We start from the raw sequence: 24,411 nt of genomic DNA, 5'->3' as shown, positions 1-24,411 counted from the left end.
ATGTTAGGAAGTGGAAGCCTTCAATGTTTTACCTTTCAGTGGTAACAACCTTTAAGAATTTGAAGTGTGTTTTTCTGATTCTGTTCTCTTCTGTATACATAAAAAAAAGAAAAATTGCTGTCAAGTCAACTCAGACTCATGGTAATAGCATGTGTGTCAGAGAAATGTGTTCCATGGGGTTTTTAATGGCCAGGCCTTTCTTCAAGTTGCCTCTGGGTAGATTTCAACTGAACCACCAAACTTTTGGTTAGTAGCCAAGTACTTAACTGCTTGCATCACTGAGGGACTCCTCTCTCTATATGGATTACCGTATTTTTACACAAATAACATGTGCCTTCTGCATTTGTTTGCTGGTCGCGCCCCCCCCACCCTGCCCGAGAGTTATCCTAGTAAGTGCACTATGCTAACCTTTCTTCACAGCAACATGTAGAAAAAACTGGCATAGCGACACCAATGAAAATCTCTCACAAGGGGAAGGCACGGCCGGTAAACAAACATAGAAGGTGTGCGTTATTTGCATAAAAATAAAAATACAGTAATATTATTAAAAAAGCAAAGGCGTCACTTTATGGACTAAGTTGCACCTAACCCAAGCCATGGTATTTTCAATCACCTCATATGCATGTGAAAGTTGGGCAGCGAATAAGGAGGACCGAAGAGGAATTGATGCCTTTGAATTATGGTGTTGGTGAAGAATTTTGAATATACCATGGACTGACAAAAGAATGAACAAATCCGGCTTGGAAAAAGTACAGCCAGAATGCTCATTAGAATCAACGATGGCAAAACTTTATCTCACATACTTTGGACATGGTATCAGGAGGGACCAGCCCCTGAAGAAGGACATCATGCTTGCTAAAGCAGAGGGTCAGCGAAAAAGAGGAAGACCCCCAATGAGATGGATTGACGTAGTGGCAGCAACAATGGGCTTGAACGTAACGATCGTGAGAATAGCACAGGACCGGGCAGTGTTTTGTTCTGTTGTACACAGGGTTGCTATGAGTTGGAAACGACTTGACAGCACTTAACAACAACAACAACAATTATAAAAAAAAAGGGATGATACTATAATATTGTTTTTTGAGCTTAGTTTTTTAAAATTTAATAATATATTTTGGCTGTTTTCCCAGCAATTTAACACTTACCTCTTTGGGAAGTGCCTTATATCTGTTATATAGCTCTGTCTGCTTAGGTTTCTTCTTTCCTCCTTGCTTCCATACCTTCCTTCTTTTATTTTGCTAAAATTAGCCTTTGACTCTACAGCATAGGAAACCCTGGTGGCGTAGTGGTTAAGAGTTTGGGTGGCGAACCACAAGGTTGGCAGTTCGAATCCCCCAGATGCTCGTTGGAAATCCTATGGGACAGTTCTGCTCTGTCTTGTAGGGTCGCTATGAGTCACAGTCGACTCAGTGGCAACGGGCTTGGTTTCGTTTTTTGGCCTACAGCCTGCTTTCTTCCTTGTATTATTTTTTTCATCCTTTCTAGGAACTAAAGATGTTTTCAGATTTTTTTTCTTCAAAAAGTAGAGGGCTTGTCTTAAACATGCACATAGTTTTTCTTTGTCTCTGGCAGGAAGACAAATGTGGTAGCTTATTAAAACCCTTTCTTTGAAGTACTTGGTGGGATCATAGATATTTTCTTTCAGTGATTTCATTTACTCTCTCATTCAAATATCGGGAACACAATCTGTATGCTTGAAACTCTGCTAGTTGGGGAATATCACAACAATCAAATTGGATGTAGTTCATGTATATTGCTGGATTTTTTAATCTTATGGGTAATTCAGACATAAAACCAGTAAGAATTATATATTTAAAAATTACGGTAAACCTTCTTTAAGTCTAATCAGGAGAGAGAAACCACATAGTAATTTGAACAGGTAAAGTTTAATGTAAGGAGTTATTAGCTGTGATGAATGATTGGCTTGCTGTTCCAAAGAATAAAGAACATAGAAAGCGTAGATGTAAGAAGCAGCCTCTAACCTAGGACTGACACAGAGTTCCCAAGGAAGAGACCCTGCTGGGGTTGAGATCCAGACCTTGTTGGAGAGGACATGTCTGTGGTTCACTGAATGGCAGAGAAGCTGCTCTCTAGAGCTTTTGGAAATCCACCCTCTTAGGTGATGGGGAAAACTGTCCATGAGGTGATGTCTCACTGGACTCGCTTTGCTGTGAAACTGCCCAAGGGGAATAGGGGGAATTGCTAATTGTTGGGTGCTGCTAGTACCTGTATATGCTCCTGGTGCTGGAGAAAGCCACACTGCTGCAGGATCCTGCCGAGTGAAGCAAAACCCTTTCCTCCTGTGGTGTCTCACCAGTGCTCTCCATCTACTTCAGTGCCGGTGTGCAAAAGGAAAAACGTTTGCTGGGCTCAGATCCATTTTCACAGAGTGAGCAAAAGGGTGAATTTGGAGCTATGAAAGGCAGCAAATCAGTAACAGGCCCAAATGCTAAAGGAAATGAGAGTAATGGATGCCCTAATATAGATTTGGTGGGATGCTAGAGAAAATCTCTCCGAAAAAAATGACCTTAAGACCAGATGCTTGTGTAGTATGTGCTCAGCTGAAGAATATAAAGAAGAACTTTCCACACAGTGGTCAAGCATGGAGGTCCTAACCTGGGAAAGAATTTGGTGAATTTGTAAAGTGCCAAAAGATAGATTGGAAGATAGTGAGGGTGAGAGTGGAATGAGATGATGATAGAGAGGTACAGTCTCAATTCTGCAAAACCTTGTAGGTCATATGAAGCAGTTTGGAATTTGTTCTAATTGCAGTGGGAAGTAGGGGAGAGAGATAATAGACTTACTTTCAAAATAAAACAATACACCCCTCACTCCCCAAAAAACAAAATAACCCCCCCAAACCTAGAGAGAACACTGTGCCCTGATGTCACATGAGACATTAGTGAAAGTGAGGCTTAAGGTAGGACTTCCAGAGAGTATAGACTTAAATTTATATAGGGAGGAGTACATAGGGAGTAGATCATTTTGGTTGAGGAATCCTTACAATGGAAATTGAATGACAGTAGAAAAAGGCTCAACAGGCAAACCCTGGACAATCTTGCATGCCAAATTGTGCCTTTTAGCTGTTGCTTGTGACTGCTGTACCTGACTGACCCAGCAAACAGCTGTTAGTATAACAATGCCATCTGTGTTTGAATCCAAATCATTTGTGTCAAAAAACCTGTGTTTTGAGCCAGTTCTGCTCTTAAGCCTCAAGCTTGTTGGATGATCTTCAGTGTTCTGTGACTACCTGTCAATCTGTTTACCTCCTCCCCACCACCAGTTCCCGTTTTAAGGGATTTCAGTTGAATCTGCTTCTCATAGCTTATTGGAGATGCCGAGATTTTCTCTTTATCAGAGTCTTATTTGGGTAAGATGACACAATTTTGATACCACTTTCTCATATTTCACAAAAGAGCTGTCTTGGGTTTAGGCTATTTATTTTTTATTGTTCTATAAATATGTATATTTAAAACAATGTATTTTAACTATTTTTATTTAATTTTTTTCTTTATATATCAGGCCAGCTATCTGTTCGCACTTGACTGTTTTGCTTAGTATTTGTTATAAAGGTTTACTTTTTCTGACATTGCATATACATTTCATCTGAGTATCTTTTTACAATGATAATTTATTATAAGTACATTTAAAATTATTGACTGATTCTTTAATTCAGACACGTACTGTTTAATAATAAATCCTTAACTTTGAAGATTGTGTTAAAATACACTAAACTTCCTACATTAAATCTTTTTACTTTAATCCTTCATAAACCAAACCCAAACCAAACCCATTGCCATCGAGTCGATTCTGACTCATAGCGACCCTATAGGACAGAGTAGAACTACCCCAAAGAGTTTCCAAGGCACACTTGGGAGACTCGAACTGCCGATCTCTTGGTTAGTAGCCATAGCACGTAACCACTATGCAACCAGGGTTTCCTAATCCTTCGTAGTAGTATATTAGTATGGAATCACAAAATACGGAGTGATTTCTTTTGGGGAAGAAGAGACTCTTGACTGCGTTATGAGGGTATGCACATTAAACTGCATAGTTTGAATTTTCCCGGGGTAGGTATTCAGAATTTCACATATCAGATTTTTATAGCTATTTTTAGTTTTTCATCATAATTTGTTTTAAAAAAATCTATCCCTGGTGATAGTTATGTAGAATTTTTTTAAATTGTCTTTTATGAAGTAAAGTACCTTTCTGTTTCAGTGTCAGATATTGTAAACTCTGTAAATCAAAACTTCTTGTATTCACTCAAACTGATTTAGAGGCTGCTCACAGAATTTTCTTTTTAAGGGGGGTTTCCCTCTTATGGGATCATATATAATTTGTTGAAATTTTTAAAAGATGATGCTGGATTTCAGAATGTGAATATAAAAATGGTGTAAAATCTTATGCAAGTAAATGGATTAAATTTTCTAGCATAAAACCATAACTGAATGAAATACTCAAGGAATAGGGAACCCTGATTGGTTGTCTTTCCTGGTTTAAAAAAAAAAAAAAATTTTTTTTTTCCTGGTTTACACGTGGTTTTATTGAGGATGATTTAATAATCCAGGAGTTTTCATTGTCTCAGAGTAATATCATAAAAATCAAGTATCATTCAGTATGGGAGATATGGCTATATTAAGTTTATGTATTGAGCAGAATATATATAGATTCTAATATGGTTGTTATGTATAAATATTTCATACCACTTATTTTAGGTATTTACCATTTCTCCAATTTTACCCAAATTGAGTTTCTGGGTAAAATAATTTTTTTTGAGGAATTTGGTAATCAGGATTATTTCATTAGGTGTATAGAAATAGAAACCCTGGTGGCATAGTGGTTAAGTGCTACAGCTGCCAACCAGAGGGTCAGCAGTTCGAATCCACCAGGCGCTCCTTGGAAACTCTATGGGGCAGTTCTACTCTGTCCTGTAGGGTAACTGTGAGTCGGGGTTTGGTTTTGTGGTTTATAGAAATTGACAAAAATATTTTAAATTTATTTTGGAAACATTTTACTTAATGTCATTTTTATATTAACACTAATATCACATTGTTTTAAGATTGTTTTAATTCATATGTTTAATGATTCTCTATTTCTTGAATAATTTGTGGAAACTCTTCATTGTGAGTAAATTTTCTACAGGTCTACTGTATATTATTGAAACACAGAAAGTTCTTGATCTCAGAATTAATTTGAAGGCATCATATATTATTGTTCCACAAGATGGAATTTTTAGTCCTGCATCAAATCTACTTCTTTTGGATCTTGGTCATCTAAAGGTATATGTTCATAATGTATACTTCATAATATGGCATTTCAAGGTGTTATCTTTGTTTAATATGCATTTTTTTCTTTAGACAGTTTGCTTTGGTATGTTGATTTTTAGATTTATGTTAAATACTAGAATTTGAGAAATCTTCCTTTCTGATGAATATAGTGAAGTTTCATGTAATTAGTAGATTTCCTACGTTTCTGAAGGCAGATGGACCAGTTCAACTCTGAAGGTCAGGGATAAACCCAAGAATTGTATTTACAGATTTTCAGAGCCATGCTTGGAGAATTTATTTCCTTTTCAATGTAAATCAATTATGCGATTAATTAGTATATGTAGAACGGGGGGTGTTCTAGAAGTAACCAAATGTATCTTTCTCCTCCTGAAATTTTTTGCATATGTAACTGTATATATTGATGTTTTAATATTTCTCTTTTTAAATAATCCTGAATTGAGAGCTGACTCTTGCATTTACCAAAGTCATTTCCCTTTCCTTCCAGTTATGTACTTCTTCCCCAGCTTTGAATAGAGAATAATTATTTTTTGTAGTTTTAGATCTGCATTGTTTAATATGGTCGCCACTAGGTACATGCAGTTATTTAAATTTAATTAAAACAAAAAACCCTATTCCTTAGTCATAGTAGCCACATTCAAGAGCTTGATAGTCACAAGTGGCTAGTGGCTGCTCTGTTGGATGGTGCAGAGATAGAACATTTCCATCTTAAAAGCCCAAGAAGGATGGATAATCGTAGTAGGATGATCTATGTGACTACCTAACAAATATGTGCCTTTCCTTAATATTAACATTTTCCCTTATTCTATTTTATATTAAAAGTTTTCACATGATAATCATGTAGATACCCACTATATTTATAATATTATAATAAAATGTGTGTAGCTAATTGTTCATGTTTGAGGTTGATTACTGAATTGTTTAAAGGGCAGTGTGGTATAGTGGGAAGAGCATGAAGTCACAAGTAAGGGTTATCTATCTAGTTTTGTGACCTTGCACAGTTTGCTTAACCTCTTACCTAAAATTCATTGTCTGTCATTTCACATGAGAAAATAAAGGAAAAAAAACCTTAAGTATATGTAAAACCGAACCAAACCCATTGCCAAGGCTGTAAATCTTTATGGAAATAGATCTCCACATCTCTCTCAGAGTAGCAGGTGGGTTAGAACTGCCAAGCATTTGGTTAGCAGCCAAGTACTTAACCACTGCACCACCAGGGCTCCTAAGTGTGTGTGTGTATGTGTGTGTGTATACACACACACAAACACATATACACACGTAACACAATATACATATATTTGCATATATATGCAAAAATGTATAAAATACATATAGGTACACATATGAATAAGATCTTTATATACTGCTGTGGAATCTCCAGGTTTAAGTGAAATATGTATAGTATGCAAAAGTCCCCTGGGTGGTGGAAACTGCACTCAGCCACTAACTTAGTGGTTCAACCCTACCTAGAGGCACCGCAGAAGAAAGGCCTAGTGATCTCCTTCCATAAAGATTACAGCCAAGAAAACCTTATGGAGCAGTTCTACTCTGTAACTCGTGGGGTTGCCATGAGTCAGAATTGACCTGATGGCAACAGCTTTATGTTTGTGGTATGCCAAGAAAGAGGGGACTACAAATATGACTTGCCTGGGGTCATATAAACGGCACAGTTGGAACAAAATTCAGCTCTCCTAATACCTAATCCTGGGCCCTTCTACTGCTTAGTATGAAGCTATCTACATACCTGTCATTGTGCCATAGAAACATTTTGGAATCTAAGTTTGTCCCTTGATCTTGCTTTTAATGAAAAAGCTTCTTATCAGACTTTAAGAATTTGTAGATGTATCATTCTCCACCACTGACTTGGTTCCCCTCTTTTAATATAAATAAATGGAAAATATAATTTAATATGTAAAATTCACTTTATATCTGATTTTCTTAAATATCTTTCATGGATAAGGACATTTCTAACAGCCTTTTAATGTATGTCAGCTTATGAGCTTGTCTTCTCAAGTTTTTATAATATGCCTCTGAAAGATTAAAAACTTTCTAATTTGAAGTATTTTAGATAGTCTAAGCTGTTAAAATTATCTTTAAGGTGACAAGTAAAAATCGTTCGGAATTACCAGATGTAAAACCAGGCGAGGCCAGTCTTGAAGAGATAATGCGTAGAGCTTATGATACATTTGATATTCAGCTTACAAGCATACAGCTGCTTTACAGCAGAGCTGGTAAGTATGAAACGCGTTATGTATTGATTGATTTTGCTGAAATGATGAATTAGGTTTTGAGATAATTTCTGTGAAGACCTTCATCCTAAATGTTTCATTAGCTTTTTTATTTTTTAATGAGAAGTGATAGTAAATGTTATTTAGACCAGTGATTCTCAACTATGAGTGATTTTATCTCCCAGGAAACATTTGTTAATGTCTGGAGCCATTTTTCACCGTCACGGTATGAGGGGCATTTGTGGGTATGACCAGGGATACTGCTGAATAACGTATGATGCACAGGCAGTCCTCTACAACAAAGACCTACCTGGCCCAAAATGTTAGTACTGAGGCTGAGAAATTCTGATCTAGAGCAGTGTTCCAACCTTTCATCAAGGTTGGAAAACACTGGCACAAATTGAAAATGATATTTGTGTGATGCACTGGAGTAACCAGAAGAGGCTGCTCAATGCCGGATGCGAACAGCCTAGGAGCTCTTGACAGCCCCAGGCCATAGATAGCCACACACTGACTGAGGAAGGTAACTATCTTAGGTACACCTGTACCCCATTCACTTTGATCTACCAGATAGGAGTCTCTAATTCAGTTCTAGTTTTTTTAGGTCGGGTCAACAGAGTCAGAATTTCACTTGACAAGAGCCACTAAAGTAGTAATAGAGCCCAGTCTAATTCACCCCTCTTTCACTGTGCCGTACTGCTTCTGAATTCCTAAAGTGTTAGTGAACATTCAGATAATTCAACAGAGTTTGAGATCTTGCTCTGTATGTCTATGGTAAAAATTTAATTATCTAAGTAATTGATAAAAGCAGAAGCAGTGAGAATCTACAGTAGTGGCTATTACAATTGTATATGACTGGAGCATTTTGGTTTTATTTCTCTAATTATATTTGCTTTAAGGAAATGAACTTGACTTCTATTTTTCACGTCTCCCAGTTGGTATGGAAGGTGGTAAATGTAAATTGTTTTTAGAGGAAGTCCATAAATTTATTTCAGGGAATTAAATAACTATATTTTGGTACGTTTGAATGATACATTTGGTCACTAGTTTTTCAAGTCCGTGAACCATACCTAAATTATTATTTAAGATATTGAGATGCTTTTGGAAAGAAATTTTAATGTATTTCATAGTTATTATCTGAACATTATTGTTTATTAAATGGCTTCTTTGGAGTTGTTTTCAGTAAGCATTAACCATTCTTAAATCATTGCATCTTTTATTGAGCAGGGCTTTTTGACACGGTAGTTACTTTGTATACTTGTTTGACATAGACTGTCTTGATAAATACTGAAACACATGCTTCTAAACATCTTATTTTTTTAATTCGTAAAATAGGAAGTGAAGGAAATATTTAATTTATCTCCATACTGGTGGAAATTTAAAAATTGTAATAAAGTTAATTTTATCACCTATCTCCAAGAGTTTAATCTTTCCTGGCCTTGGTTTTTCTTGAGTGAGGATTTTATCTGACTCATAGGATTATTAGATTCAAATGAGATAATGCATATGAAAATGCGTTTTTGTTGTTGTGTGCCATAAGTTGATTCCGACTCATAGTGACCCCATACATCGGAGTAGGACTGCCCTATAGGGTTTCCTAGGCTGTAGTCTTTACAGGAGGAGATTGCCAGATCTTTTCTTCCATGGAGTCTCTGATGCCTTTGAACCCCTGACCTTTCGGCTAGCAGGCAAGCGCTGAACCATTGTGCCACCTGGGCTCCTTAGGAAAATGCTTGACATTATATAAATCCCGTGAATTTTTTTTATATATTAATTTTTTTTCTAACCATAAAGGTAATATATGCCCATTGTGGAAAATCTAGACAATAAAAAAAAAGATGATCCTTTATCTTACTGTTCAGATACAAATACTGTGACTATTTTGTCGTATATCCTTTTAGTATCTTTTTCAGCTATGTCCCTCTGAGTGTACAGGACGTGCCTGTGTAGTTTCATGTGTACTCGTGAATTCATTGTTTACGTGATTTACTAGTTTTGTATCCTGATTTTTCCTTTATTTGCTAGCATTGTTTTGAGCACTTGAATTCATGATCTTCTTGTGTAGATAATGTCCTGCGGCTCTGCTGTCAGTTATTTAACCATTACTTCCTGAACATTCAGGCTTGTGTCACTGCAGGGACTATTGTCATAGGGTCCCATGTTAGCTGACCTGGGTGAAAATTTCAGCTTTGCCATTAATTAGCCTTTTGATCATAGGCAAGCAATCAGTTCTTCTGAGTCTGTTTTCTAAAATGGGATTATTATACATCATTAATAGGGCTGTCGTGAGGATTAAAGGAAGGTTTAAATTTTGCCTAGAGGAATGCCAGTTATAAATCATGGGTGATAGTTTTATCAGTTATCACTAAAGAATTTCACTTTCTTCTACCTTCTACGTTATTACCTTACAGCCACGTTGGTTAGGTAAGGTATCTGATTGGTGTGGTGAAAGTCAGTGGATAAGTAGTGGAAAATTTTTTTTTTTTGTAAGTATTTTCCTATTAAACCATAAAGTCCTGTGAAAGAACAGAAGAAAAATGATGAAAGGGAAAAAAGTTTACCTGCAGCTCGTGAGTACCTGGGAATGTGATATTATGAGCAGTTAGAGTCCCCCCATGTGTGACTGTGAAGTATTGTTAGTAATTTTAAGTCTTGTGTGTTTTTCACATTTTACATGTGATAAATATGCAGTTTTCTGTACTTAGGTGATAACTGGAAAGAAGCACGAAAACTCAATGTATCTACACAGCATATTTTGATACCTATGCAGTTCAACGTGGAACTTTCTAAGGCCATGGTTGTCACAGATTTAAGGATGCCTAAGTATGTATTTTTTTTTTTTAAGTATGTATTGCCTATTCCATGTGATTGTTGATTTTCTCAGTAATTTTGTAACTAAGGAAGTACTGTATTTCATTGACTGTTAAGATATTATAAGATATATCACTAACTTTATGCTTCACTTAAAAAAAGAAAAAAAAGTCTGGTATAGGAAAACTAATAGGAGTTCCCTGAATAAAATTAGGTCCCCCAAGGATGGCACCATTAGTGTAATGGTGGAAAAGAAATAAATGGGAAAAGGGACAGCAAGAGGGAAGGAGAAAAACTCTCTCCAGTGAACCTGTCTTGGTTTGCTGTGTAGTAACACAACAGCTCAAGCAGAGAAATTTTGAACCGCTCTCAGATTTTAAGTTTCCCAAGCGGACTGGTAGAAGTAAATACAAATCTTAAATACTGGACTTGAGTCAGGTTTATAGTGATTAATATAAGTCATTAAGGTTTACTCTAATTTCAGAGATGTGAAAATATGAAAAAAAATCAAAATGGAATTGCCTGGTTGGGTTAATATAAATAGTTCCATTCACTTATATGTTGGTTGATTTGTTCAATAAATATTAGTAGCAGTGGTTTGCTAATACACTTATTTTGAATTATATGTTAAAATTTCTGTGTGAGATACAGTTTCACTAGCCCCGGACCAAGAAGAATTTTAATATAGTTCTTAACCAGTCTCAGTTTTAATTAATCTCTGCACTTAATAAGGTAAACCTCCCATTTATTTTGTATGCTTACCACTACCAGATAGCTCTCAGAGTCCAAGACACTGGATTATTGTCTTGTAACTAATTGTAATGGTAATCATGCTAGGGAGTAGAAGAAGAGAGGTTCAGGACTGTGGTCGACTGAAGGGGAAATTTTGATGTTCTTGCTTGTAGACTATGTTGAATTAAAAAATACCTGAGTGAGATTGGGGTGCTGTTAGATGCTGTGGCTAGGAAATTGTGCCTACAGTGAGTCACCTTCTACACTCAAGGTCCCTAAGAGAGGTTGGCTGTTGCGTAGCAGAATAATCTTTACTGTTTACTGAAGCTGTGGCTCCAGGAACCCACAAGGAGAGAACTCTGTTGAACTAGACTGGATCATTTATCTGATTTAGGCCTGAATAGTTTTAGACTAAAGCTAGCCTTGTCTGTCCCCTGCCAACACTCAAACCCAAGCCACAGATCTATTTAAAGATATAAGCAAACACTCATCTGACAACTCCCAAACAGCCCCAGGAGAATTGTTAGTAGGAGAACAACAAGAGAATGCTCAGAGGGTAGTGCTTAAGGCTTCATGCTTAGTTAAGTGTAGGAGGAAGAAGGAAAGAGAAGTAGGGGCTGCCTGGCCTTTTCCCATACGGTTCTTACTACTCTTACCATGTGGAAGAGAAAGACTTAAATGAAACTCATAGCCTTCTTTGATGACAAAATTTTAACATATGGGGAGTCTCTTCTCTAGCAAACATTGTCCAGAGTCCCAAATCTTATTCTCCTAGGCTTTCTTTTCCTAGAAAATCATAATGGATTCTGAGAGTCTTTAGGTAGAGGGATGCCAGAAATTTGGATTAAGGGAGAGAAGGAAAGAAAGCCATCCTGTACATTCTGTTGTTTTTCATAATTCCGCAAAGGCAAGGCTTATGTTCTTTTGTTCCTTACCAGATGTCTTCCTGCCCGTTTACTGTTTACTATTTCTTGTCCTCCACTAGTCTATCAGTTTGTCATACTGTGGTGGCTTGCATGTTGCTATGATGCTGGGAATTATGCCACTGGTATTTCAAATACCAGCAGGGTCACCCATGGTAGACAAGTTTTAGTACAGCTTTCAGACTAAGACATAGGAGGAAGAAAGGCCTGGCAGTTTACTCCAAAAAAGTACCCAGTGAAAACCCTGCGGATCACAACAAAATTTTGTCCAATATAGTGCTGGAAGATGTGCCTGGAAAGCATTGAAAATACACAGTGGCCGTAACAATGGACTCGAGCATACCAGCAATCATGAAGGTGATGCAGGACCTGGCAACATTTCACTCTGTTATACAAGGGGCGGCCATGAGTCAGAGGGACTCAGTAGCAGCTAGCAATAACAGCGATATTTCTTGTAAAGCTTCTCAGCCTGTGATGATAAAGAGCAAAGATGTGTGTGGTTTCCTATGGTAAACATGAGTATGAATGGCCTTTTTATTTTTACTTTTTAACATCGTATAAAGAATTTTCTTTCTTGGTTGGCAAGTATACTACAATTTAGGAAGTTACAGGTACCAGAAAAAAGGAGGTGATTTTCTTCTGAGGGAAGAGAAAGGTATTTTATTTTGCTTTGCACTTGCTCTATCAGTAGGGGAGATTTGTGTCCTATGATGCGGGAAATATAGTTCACCAGGAATTATGATAGTGCTATCGGAATTATGATAGCTAATTTAAAAATCTTTATGTATAGATAATGAAATGTGATGTGACATTGTGAGAGATACTAATTCAGTGTAGGGATTGGCAAACTTTTTCTATCAAGGGGCAGGTAATAAATATTTTATGTAAGAAGGCCATATGGCCTCTGTCACAACTCTTCAACTCTGCTGTGGTAGCACAAAACCTGGCATCAACAATGTGGAAATGACTGTGTTCCAATAACACTTTATCTGTAAAAAGAGGCAGCAAACTGGATTTGACCCACAGCTGTAGTTTGCCAACCCCTGGTCCAGTGTGTTGGAGCCAAACATGACCAATAAAATTGAAAATACATCAGGAAAGGCATTTTAGATAGTACCCTAATCATGCTAAAATGGCTGTAGGCTAGGACCAGAGAAGTGTGACTAAAATAATCACAGGCAAGATACTATAATGATTTATAAAGATGAAATCTAAGAGGTAATTTGATTTTAATTTTTTTAAGTCATGAGCAGTATAAATTCGTTATATAAAATCCTGAAACTCTACAAGTGTAAGACATCTTCATTCGAAGTTTAAGCTGAATAAGGGAAATTAAAGGAGGTTCTGTGATATATATATGGTAGGTGGTATTCTTTTGGCACGCATCACGTTTAGGTTATACAACTTGCATATTTAAAGAAATTTAAAAGACGGTTGTTGTTGTTAGTAGATGCTGTTGAGTTGGTTCTGAGTCATAGTGACCCTTTGTACAACAGAATGAAACACTGCCTGGTCCTGCACCATCCTCACAATTGTTGCTATATTTGAGCTCATCGTTGCAACAACTGTGTCAGTCCATCTCGTTGAGGGTCTTGCTCTTTTTCGCTGACCTTCTACCAAGCATGATGTCCTTCTCCAGGGACTGGTCCCTCCTGATAACATGTCCACAGTATGTGAGATGAGGTCTCCCCATTCTCACTTCTAAGGAGCATCCTAGCTGTGCTTCTTCCAAGACAGATTTGTTTGTTCCGGCAGTCCATGGTATATTCAGTATTCTTTGTCAACACTGTAACTTAAAGGAGTCAATTCTTCCTTATTCATTGTCCAGTTATTGCAGCATATGAGGTAATTGAAAATAGTATGGCTTGGGTCAGGTGCACTTCAGCCCTCAAGGTGATATCTTTGGTTTTTAACACTTCGAAGAGGTCTTTTGCAGCAGATTTGCCCAGTGCAATGCGTTGTTTGATTACTTGACTGCTGCTCTCATGGGCGTTAGTTGTGGATCTGAGTAAAATGAAATCCTTGATAACTTCAACATTTTCTCCATTTGTCAGGGTGTTGCTTATTTGTCCATTTGTAAGGATTTTTGTTTTCTTTATGTTGAGGTAGGCTTTGATCTTCATCAGTAAGTACTTCAAGTCCTCTTCACTTTCAGCAAGCAAAGTTGTGTCATCTGCATATTGCAGGTTGTTAATGAGCCTTCATCCAATCCTGAAGCTGCAGTCTTCTTCATATAGTTCAGCTTCTTGGATTATTTACTCAGCATACAGATCGAATAAGTATGGTGAAAGGATACAACCCTCTTGCACACCTTTCCTGATTTTAAACCACGTAGTATCCCCTTGTTCTGTTCAAACAACTGCTTTTTGGCCTATATACAGGTTTCACATGAGCCCAATTAAGTGTTCTGGAATTAACATTCTTTGCAATGTTATCCATAATTTGTTATGATCCCCATAGTCGAATGCCTTTGCATAGTCAGTAAAACGCAGGTTATATTGATATTCTGAGCTTTCAGCCAAGATCCATCTGACATCAGTAATGATATCCCTCGTTCCACATCCTCTCCTGAATCCGGCTTGAATTTCTGGCAGTTTCCTCTCAATGCAACTGCTTTTGAATTATCTTTAGCATAATTTCACTTGCATGTGATATTAATGATATTGTTAGATAATTTCCGTGTTCTGTTGGATCACCTTTCTTTGGAATGGCACAAACATGGAGCTCTTCCAGTTAGTTGGCCAGGTAGCTGTCCCACAAATTTCTTGACATAGATGAGTGAGTGCTTCAAGTGTTGCATTCGTTTATTGAAACATCTCCATTGGTATTCCATCATTTCCTGGAGCCTGGTTTTCCGCCAGTGTCTGCAGTGCAGCGTGGACTTCTTCCTTCAGTACCATTGGTTCTTGATTATATGCTACCTCCTGAAATGGTTGAAGGTCAACCAATTCTTTTTGGTACAGTGACTTTGTATATTTTTATCTTTTGATGCTTCCTGTGTTGTTCAGTATTTTGCTCATAGAATCCTTCAGTATTGCAACTCGAGGCTTGAATTTTTTCTTCAGTTCTTTCTCCTTGAGAAACGCTGAGCGTGTTCTTTCCTTTTGATTTTCTAACTCCAGGGCTTTGCAGATTTCATTATAATACTTTACTTTGTCTTCTAGTTGCCCTTTGTTATCTTCTGTTCAACCCTTTTACTTAATAATTTCTTCCTTTTCCTTTAGATAGTCTGCATTCAAGGGCAAGTTTCAGAGCCTTTTACGACATCCATTTTGTTCTTTTTTTCCATTTTATTTCTATTTAATGACTTTTTGCTTTCTTCATGTATGATGTCCTTGATGTCATTTCACAAGCTGTCTGGTCTTAGTCTATTTATTCAGTGCATCAAATCTAGTACTGAAATGATCTCTAAATTTAGGTGGGATGTATTCAAGGTTATATTTTGGCTCATGTGGACTCGTTTTAATTTTCTTGAGCTTTAACTTGAACTTGCATATGAGTAATTAATGGTCTGCTCTGCTTTTGGCCCCTCGCCTTGTTCTGACTGATGATATTGAGCTTCACCATAGCTTTCCACAGATATAGTGGATTAGATTACTGTGTGTTCTGTCTGGTGAGGTCTACATGCATAGTCACTGTGTATGGTGTTGAAAAAAGGTATTTTTAATCAATAGGTTGTTAATCTTGCAAAATTTATCATGTGGTCTCCCACATTGTTTCTGTCACCAAGACCATTTCTTCTAGCTGCTAATCCTTCTTCCTTGTTTCCAACTTTCACATTCCAATCACCATGATTATCAATGCCGGGCTTTCTTGTAAGTGTATGCAGATTATCCCATTACTGACAGCATTGTCTTTCAGGATAGATCTTGAAATGTTCTTTTTGTTGATGAATGCAACACCATTCCTCTTCAGTTTGTCATTCCCAGCACAGTAGACTATAAAAAAAAAATATGATTGTCCAATTCAAAATGGCTAATACTAGTCCATTTCAACTCACTAATGCTTATGATATTGTCTTAGGCTGGGTTCTCTAGAGAAGTAAAATCAGTGAAGTGTATCTATATATATATAGAGAGAGAGAGAGATTGATTTATCTCAGGGAAATGGCTCACACAGTTGTAGAGGCTGGCAAGTCTCGAGTCCATCAGTCAGGTGTCAGGCTGGAGGCTTCTGCTGACTTACGTAGCTTCAGTGGCTGACAAACCCAAGATCGGCAGGTCAGACAGCTGACACTGGCTCACAGGTTGTGGAGACCGATCAATCCCGAGATCAGCATGTAAACTGCTAGCTTGAGTCCCAGGAACTGGAAGTCAGATGAGGATGAATCAGATGCAAGATCCAGAGCGAGAGCCTTGTTGGATCATTCATTTACATACTGGAGGCAGGCCACACCCCCAAGGAAACTCCTTTTCAACTGATTAGCTTCTCATAGCAGATCTCATCTTGGAGTTGATTATATCATTACCTAACTGCCAAATTGTATCATAATGGGCAAACCACTGAGAATCATGGCCCAGCCAAGTTGACACACAACTTTAACCATCTTAAATATCGATCTTCAAGTGTTTCATGTTATTATTGACAGCTTCCAATTTTCCTTGATTCATACTTTGTACATTCCACATTCCAATTATCAAAGGACGTTTGCAGCAGATTCTTCTCATTTTGAGTCATGCCCCATCAGCAAATGAAGGTCCCAAAATCTTCACCCCATCCACATCATTAAGGTCGACTCTGCTTTGATGAGGCAGCTCATTCTCAGTCGTATTTTGAGTGCCCTCCAATCTGAGGGGCTCATCTTCTGGCACTGTATTGGACAGTATTGTCAGTGCCTTCAGTGCAGCTTGGACTTCTTCCTTTGGTAACATTGGTTCTTAATCATATGCTACTTCCTGATATGGTTTGATTGAATGTTGACCAATTCTTTTTGGCACAGTGACTCTCTGTATTCCTTCTATCTTCTTTCGATGCTTTCTGTGTTGTTGAATTTTTAGTGCATAAAAAAACAAATACTAAACCCGTTGTCATCGAGTAGATTCTGACTCATAGTGACCCTGTAGGACCGAGTAGAATTACCCTGTAGGGTTTCCAAGGAGTGGCTGGTGGATTTGAACTGCTGACAGAGTAGAACTGCCCCATACGGTTTCCAAGGAGCGGCTGGTGGATTCAAACTGCCGACTTTTTGGCTGAATGTTTAGCCACAGCCCCGCCAGAGCATAGAATCCTTCAGTGTTGCTTCCAGTGTTATTCATGAGGTTTTCACTAGCCAATTTTTTCAGAATTAGATTGCCAGGTTTTTTTTCCTAGCTTGTCTTAGTGTGGAAGCTTCACTGAAACCTCCCCAACATGGGTCGCCCTGCAGGTATTTGAAATACCAGTGGCATAACTTCCAGCATCATATCAACAAGCAAGCCACCACAGTGCAACAAACTGACAGTTGAAAAGATTAGCTACAGTAATAGGACTGATCCGTAATGTGTAACTAAGTTCAACCAGGATGCCTGGGATTAACTCTAAATATCTAGGCTATTGTAGGTGAAAGAAACTTATAGACTTTTGTAGGAATTCAGTTATATTTTTAGAAAGATAACCTCAGTAGTCAATGTGTGTAATTTGGAAAAGTCAGTTTTAGGAAAAAATCCAGGCATAAAAATGGTGAATAAAAACTTTTTCTCTCTTTAATGTCCATCTCCCTTTAAATCTTTATTTTGTATCTGTAAGCAAGGAGACTGCTAATGCAGTTAAAAGAATAAAGTAATAAAACACTCAGATCTGGTTTTCGATCATGGTTTTAGAAATATAATCTCTTGGATAAGTTACTTGAACATGCTAAACCTTATTTTCCTTATCTATAAATGGGAGACAGAAATAGGTTGTCTGCCTTTATAGTTTGTGAGGGCAACTTACAGTAATTCATATAAAGTACTTTGCACAGTGCCTATCACATAGTAAGCACTTGATAAATATTAAGCGTCAGCTGTAATTGGCAAATAATAGTGGGACAATAAATGTAATGACATCAAAAAATAAGCCTTGGGAATGTGATGAGGTTAGCTTATCTGTTGAGACTGGTCAGTAAGGTAAGATGGACATTGGAGTAGAGATTGGGGGGTAATTTGGGTCATGGACTATGTGGATAATTTTTAATGCTTGAAATTACATTTATTATATTTGAGTAATTTCAGAGGAACAGTCTTCTTTTTGTTTAATGCACTTAAATTATAATGACAGTTGCTTTACAATGATTTCTGTCTTTTTGAAACAGATTCAAGATTTTTGGAAAGTTACCTCTCATTTCTTTACGAGTCTCGGATAAAAAACTGCAAGGGATTATGGAATTAGTTGAAAGCATTCCAAAACCTGAACCTGCACCTGATGTATCTGACCCTGCTAAATCAGTTGAGGTTTGTTGCTTTCAAAATTAATAAAAATGTGAATTAAAAAAGGAACTCTGGAAATAATATTTGAAACAATCACAGAAATTTCAGATAAAATAATATGGCAATCATTTTGAATAGACTGTTCAAAAATCACATTTTGAAAAAAGAAATTGATGACATGATAATAAGTGAAAATAGTAAACAAATGTATAAAATGAGTGAGTCTTATCTTTTCTCGCTTGTCCAGCCACCACCCTCTCTCCAGTGGTAACATTGTTAACCTCTGCTTCTGTAGTTTACATAAAATGTTTATGGCACATACTAAACGCAAATGCTCATACACATATATGTGTATGTATATTTATATATGTATGTAAGCTCTTTACTCTTCTATTTTTATTGCTATATAATACTCACTTTTATGAATGTACCACAGTATATTTTTGTGTTCCAGTATCGATGGACATTTGGATTGTTTGCAGTTTTGGCAGTTAAGGATAATGCTGCTGTGGATATTTGTGTATATGACTTATAGTGCACATGAGTACACATTTCTGTTGGGTGTATACTCAACAGTGAAATGGCTGGATTAGAAAGTGTACATAGGTCCAAATTTTACAAAATAACACTGAACCATTTCCTAAAGTATGTAATAGTAATTTACATTCCTACCATCAGTATATGAGAGTTCCAATTGCACTACATCCTTGCCGTGTTTGGTATTATCGGTTTTCTTTACTTTGGACATTCTACTAGATGGCACAGTGGTTAATTGCTACGGATGCTAACCAAAGGGTCAGCAGGTCAAATCCGCCAGGCGCTCCTTGGGAACTCTGTGGGGCAGTTCTCCTCTGTCCTATAGGGTCGCTAGGAGTTGGAATCGACTCGACAGCAGTGGGTTTGGTTTTTTTTTGGTTTACTAGGTATGTACTTATATAATGTTGAGCATTTTTTCATATGTTCACTGACCATTTGGATATACGATTTTATGAAATGCTGGATAAACCCTTCTGTCCTTTTTTCTGTTGGATTATCTGTCTTTTTCTTATAAAAAAATTTTCTTATAGATCTATAGAATTTCTTTGTATATTCTGTATACAAGCCCATTAGAGTTACATGTTGCAGATATTTTCTCCACCCTGTGGCTTGCCTTTTCACATTCCCTTTTTTTTTTAATTGTGTTAAAATATGTACAACAAAACATTTGCTATTCCAACCATTTTTACATGTTTAGTTAAGTGACATTAATTACATTCGCCATATTGTGCAACCATCACCACTGTCTGTTTCCAAATTTTTTCATCACCCTCGACAGAAACTCAACGGCCCTTAAGCAGTAACTCCCCATTTTCCCCTTTTTACCTGCCCCTGGTAACCACTAATAAACTTTGGTTTCTATGCTTTTGCCCATCCTAGATATTTCATATAAGTGGGATCATAATAATGATTTTCCTTTTGTGTCTGACTTTTTTTATGTCACTCAGCATGCATTCAGGGTTCATCCATGTTGTAGCATGTATCATAACTTCATTTCTCTTTTTTTTTTATAATTTTTATTGTGCTTTAAGTGAAAGTTTACAAATCCAGTCAGTCACATAAAAACTTATATACACCTTGCTACCCAAACCTTGCTACATACTCTCAATTACTGCTCACTCCCTCCACTCTCTCTTTTCATGTCCATTTTGCCAGCTTCTAACCCCCTCTACCTCTCATCTCCTCTCCAGGCAGGAGATGCCAACATAATCTCAAGTGTCCACCTGATCTAAGAAGCTCACTCCTCACCAGCATCCCTCTCCAACCCACTGTCCAGTCCAATCCATGTCTGAAGAGTTGGCTTCGGGAATGGTTTCTGTCCTGGGCTAACAGAGGGTCTGGGGGCCATGACCACCGGGGTCCTTCTGGTATGAGTCAGACCATTAAGTCTGGTCTTTTTATGAGAATTTGGGGTCTGCATCCCACTGCTCTCCTGCTCCCTCAGGGGTTCTTTGTTGTGTTCCCTGTCAGGGCAGCCATCGGTTATAGCCAGAAACCATCTAGTGTTTCTGGTCTCAAAATGATGTAGTCTCTGGTTTATGTGGCCCGTTCTCTCTCTTGGGCTCGTAATTACCTAGTGTCCTTGGTGTTCTTCATTCTCCTTTGATCTAGGTGGGTTGAGACCAATTGATGCATCTTAGATGGCTGCTTGCTAGCGTTTAAGACCCCAGACTCCACTCTTCAAAGTGGGATGCAGAATGTTTTCTTAATAGATTTTATTATGCCAGTTGACTTAGATGTCCCCTGAAATCATGGTCCTCAAACCCCCGCCCCTGCTACACTGGCCTTCGAACCATTCAGTTTATTCAGGGAACTTCTTTGCTTTTGGATTAGTCCAGTTGTGCTGACCTCCCCTGTACTGTGTGCTGTCTTTCCCTTCACCTAAGGTAGTTCTTATCTACTATCTAATTAGTGAATACCCCTCTCCCACCCACCGTCCCTCCCTGCTCTCGTAACGACAAAAGAATGTTTTCTTCTCAGTTTAAACTATTTCTCAAGTTCTTATAATAGTGGTCTTATACAATATTTGTCCTTTTGCAACTGATTGATTTCACTCAGCATAATGCCTTCCGGGTTCCTCCATGTTATGAAATGTTTCACAGATTCCTCACTGTTCTTTATTGAAGCATAGTATTCCATTGTGTAAATATACCATAATTTATTTATCCATTCATCCGTTGATGGGCACCTTGGTTGCTTCCATCTTTTTGCTGTTGTAAACAGTGCTGCAGTAAACATGGGTGTGCATATATCTGTTCATGTAAAGGCTCTTATTTCTCTAGGATATATTCTGAGGGGTGGGATCGCTGGACAGTATGGTAGGTCTATTTTTAGCTTTTTAAGGAAGTGCCAAATCGATTTCCAAAGTGGTTATACCATTTGACGTTCCCACCAGCAGTGTGTAAGTGTTCCAGTCTCTCCACAGCCTCTCCAACATTTATTATTTTGTGTTTTTTGGATTAATGCGAGCTTTGTTGGAGAGAGATGAAATCTCATTGTAGTTTTGATTTGCGTTTCTCTAATGATCGTGAACATTTCCTCATATATCTGTTAGCTACCTGAATGTCTTCTTTAGTGAAGTGTCTGTTCGTATCTTTTGTCCATTTTTTAATTGGGTTATTTGTCTTTTTGCAGTTGAGTTTTTGCAGTATCATGTAGATTTTAGAGATCAGGTGCTGATCGGAAATGTCATAGCTAAAAAGTTTTTCCCAGTCTGTAGGTAGTCTTTTTACTCTTTTGGTGAAGTCTTTGGATGAGCATAGGTGTTTGATTTTTAGGAGCTCCCAGTTATCTAGTTTTTCTCCTGTATTCTTAATAATGTTTTGTATACTGTTTATGCCATGTATTAGGGCTCCTAACATTGTCCCTATTATTTTTTCTTCCATGATCTTTTTCGTTTTAGATTTCATATTTATGTCTTTGATCGATTTTGAGCTCGTTTTTGTGCATGGAGTAAGGTATGGGTCTCGTTTCATTTTTTTGCAGGTAGATATCCAGTTATGCCAACACCATTTGTTAAAAAGACTGTCTTTTCCCCAGTTAACTGTTTTGGGGCCTTTGTCAAATATCAGCTGCTCATATGGATGGATTTATGTCTGGATTCTCAATTGTGTTCCATTGGTCCATGTATCTGTTGTTGTACTAGTACCAGGCTGTTTTGACTACTGTGGTGGTATAATAGGTTCTAAAATCAGGTAGAGTAAGGCCTCCCACTTTGTTCTTCTTTTTCAGTAATGCCTTATTTATCTGGGGCCCCTTTCCCTTCTGTATGAAGTTGGTGATTTGTTTCTCCATCTCATTAAAGAATGTCCTTGGGATTTGGATCGAAATTGCATTAAATGTATAGATGGCTTTTGGTAGAATAGACATTTTTATAATGTTAAATATTCCTGTCCATGAGCAAGGTATGTTTTTCCACTTATGTAAGTCTCTTTTGGTTTCTTGCAGAAGTGTAGTGTAGTTTTCTTTGTATAAGTCTTTTACCTCTCTGGTAAGATTTATTCCTAAGTGTTTTATCTTCTTGGGGGCTAGTGTAAATGGCATTGATTTGGTGATTTCCTCTTCGATGTTCTTTTTGTTTGTGTAGAGGAATCCAACTGATTTTTTTATGTTTATCTTGTCCCCGATACTCTGCTGAACTCTTCAATTAGTTTCAGTAGTTTTCTGGAGGATTCCTTAGGGTTTTCTGTGTAGAAGATCATGTCATCTGCAAATAGAGATACTTTTTCTTCTTCCTTGCCAATCTGGATGCCCTTTATTTCTTTATCTAGCCTAATTGCTCTGGCTAAGACCTCCAGCACAATGTTGAATAAGAACAGTGATAAAGGGCATTCTTCTCTGGTTCCAGATCTCAAGGGGAATGCTTTCAGACTGTCTCCATTTAGGATGATGCTGGCTATTGGCTTTGTATAGATGCCCTTTATTATGTTGAGGAATTTTCCCTCTATTCCTGTTTTGCTGAGAGTTTTTATCATGAATGGGTGTTGAACTTTGTCAGATGCCTTTTCTGCATCAATGGATAAAATCATGTGATTCTTGTCTTTTGTTTTATTTATGTGGTGGATTACATTAATTGTTTTTCTAATGTTGAACCATCCCTGCATACCTGGTATGAATCCCACTTGGTCACGGTGAATTATTTTTTTGATACGTTGTTGAATTCCATTGGCTAGAATTTTGTTGAGGATTCTTGCATCTTACATTCATGATGTATATAGGTCTATAATTTTCTTTTCCTGTGGTGTCTTTACCTGGTTTTGGTATCAGAGATATGATGGCTTCATGGAATGAGTTTGGTAGTATTCACCCCTTTTCTATGCTCTGAAATACCTTTAGTAGTAGTGATGTTAACTCTTCTCTGAAAGTTTGGTAGAACTCTGCAGTGAAGCCGTGGGTACTAGGGCTTTTTTTTGTTGGGAGTTTTTTGATAACCTTTTCAATCTCTTCTTTTGTTATGGGTCTATTGAGTTGTTTTACCTCTGTTTGTGTTAGCTCAGGTAGGTAGTGTGTTTCTAGGAATTCATCCATTTCTTCTAGGTTTTCAAATTTGGTAGAGTACAATTTCTCATAGTAATCTGATATGATTCTTTTAATTTCGGTTGGGTCTTTTGTAATATCACCCATCTCTTTTCTTATTTGGGTTATTTGCTCCCTCTCCTGTTTTTCTTTTGTCAGTTGGCCAGTGGTTTATCAATTTTGTTGGTTTTTTTCAAAAAACTACCTTTTGGTGTTGTTAATTCTTTCAGTTGTTTTTCTGTTTTCTATCATTTAGTTCAGCTCTAATTTTTATTAATTGTTTCCTTCTGGTGCCTGTGGATTTCGTTTGTTGCTATCTTTCTATTTGTTCAAGTTGTAGGTTTAATTCTTTGATTTTGGCCCTTCTTTTTGGATGTGTGCACTTATTGATGTAAATTGGCCTCTGAGCACACTTTTGCTGTGTCCCAAAGGTTCTGATAGGAAGTGTTTTCATTCTCATTGGATTCTCTGAATTTCTTTATTCCATCTGTAATGTCTTATATACTCCAGTCTTTTCTTCAGCAGGGTATTGTTCAGTTTCCAAGTGTTTGACTTCTTTTCCCATTATTGATTTCCATTTTTATGGCCTTATGCTCAGAGAAGATGCTTTGTAATATTTCAGTGTTTTGGATTCTGCTAAGGCTTGCTTTATGACCTAATACGTGGTCTATTCTAAAGAATGTTCCATGTGCAGTAGAAAAGAAAGTATACTTGGTAGCTCTTGGATGGAGTTCTGTATATGTCTATGAGGTCAAGTTGGTGGATTGTGGCATTTAGATCTTCTGTGTCTTTATCAAGCTTCTTTCTGGATGCCCTGTCCTTCCCCGAAGGTGGTGTTTTGAAGTCTCCTACTATTATTGTGGAGCTATCTATATCACTTTTCAGTGGTGATAGAGTTTGTTTTATGTATCTTGCAGCCCTGTCATTGGGTGCGTAAATATTTAATATGGTTATATCTTCTTGGTGTATTGTCCCTTTAATCATTATATAGTGTCCT

At 37.4% G+C, this 24,411-nt stretch overlaps 1 protein-coding gene across 5 annotated transcripts in view; it reads left to right on the top strand.

The window, feature by feature from the left end:
• The window catches only part of VPS13A (vacuolar protein sorting 13 homolog A), a 265,017-nt gene that overhangs the window by 96,174 nt on the left and 144,432 nt on the right, over positions 1–24,411 (top strand). For all 5 annotated transcript variants that reach the window (XR_010322961.1, XR_010322960.1, XM_064291207.1 and 2 more), the window contains 4 exons: positions 5,143–5,279; positions 7,384–7,516; positions 10,219–10,336; positions 18,248–18,386. Coding sequence is in view for 3 of the 5 variants with exons in the window: in XM_064291207.1 (XP_064147277.1) it covers positions 5,143–5,279; positions 7,384–7,516; positions 10,219–10,336; positions 18,248–18,386 (527 nt within the window). In the remaining 2 variants the exon portion in view is untranslated. The remainder of the gene's footprint in view (positions 1–5,142; positions 5,280–7,383; positions 7,517–10,218; positions 10,337–18,247; positions 18,387–24,411) is intronic.

This window comes from Loxodonta africana, chromosome 9 (assembly GCF_030014295.1).
Source record: "Loxodonta africana isolate mLoxAfr1 chromosome 9, mLoxAfr1.hap2, whole genome shotgun sequence".
In the NCBI taxonomy this organism is placed as follows: Eukaryota; Metazoa; Chordata; class Mammalia; order Proboscidea; family Elephantidae; genus Loxodonta; species Loxodonta africana.
The sequence above is the reverse complement of the archived record's forward strand: the minus strand, read 5'-3'. Positions and strand labels throughout refer to the sequence as shown.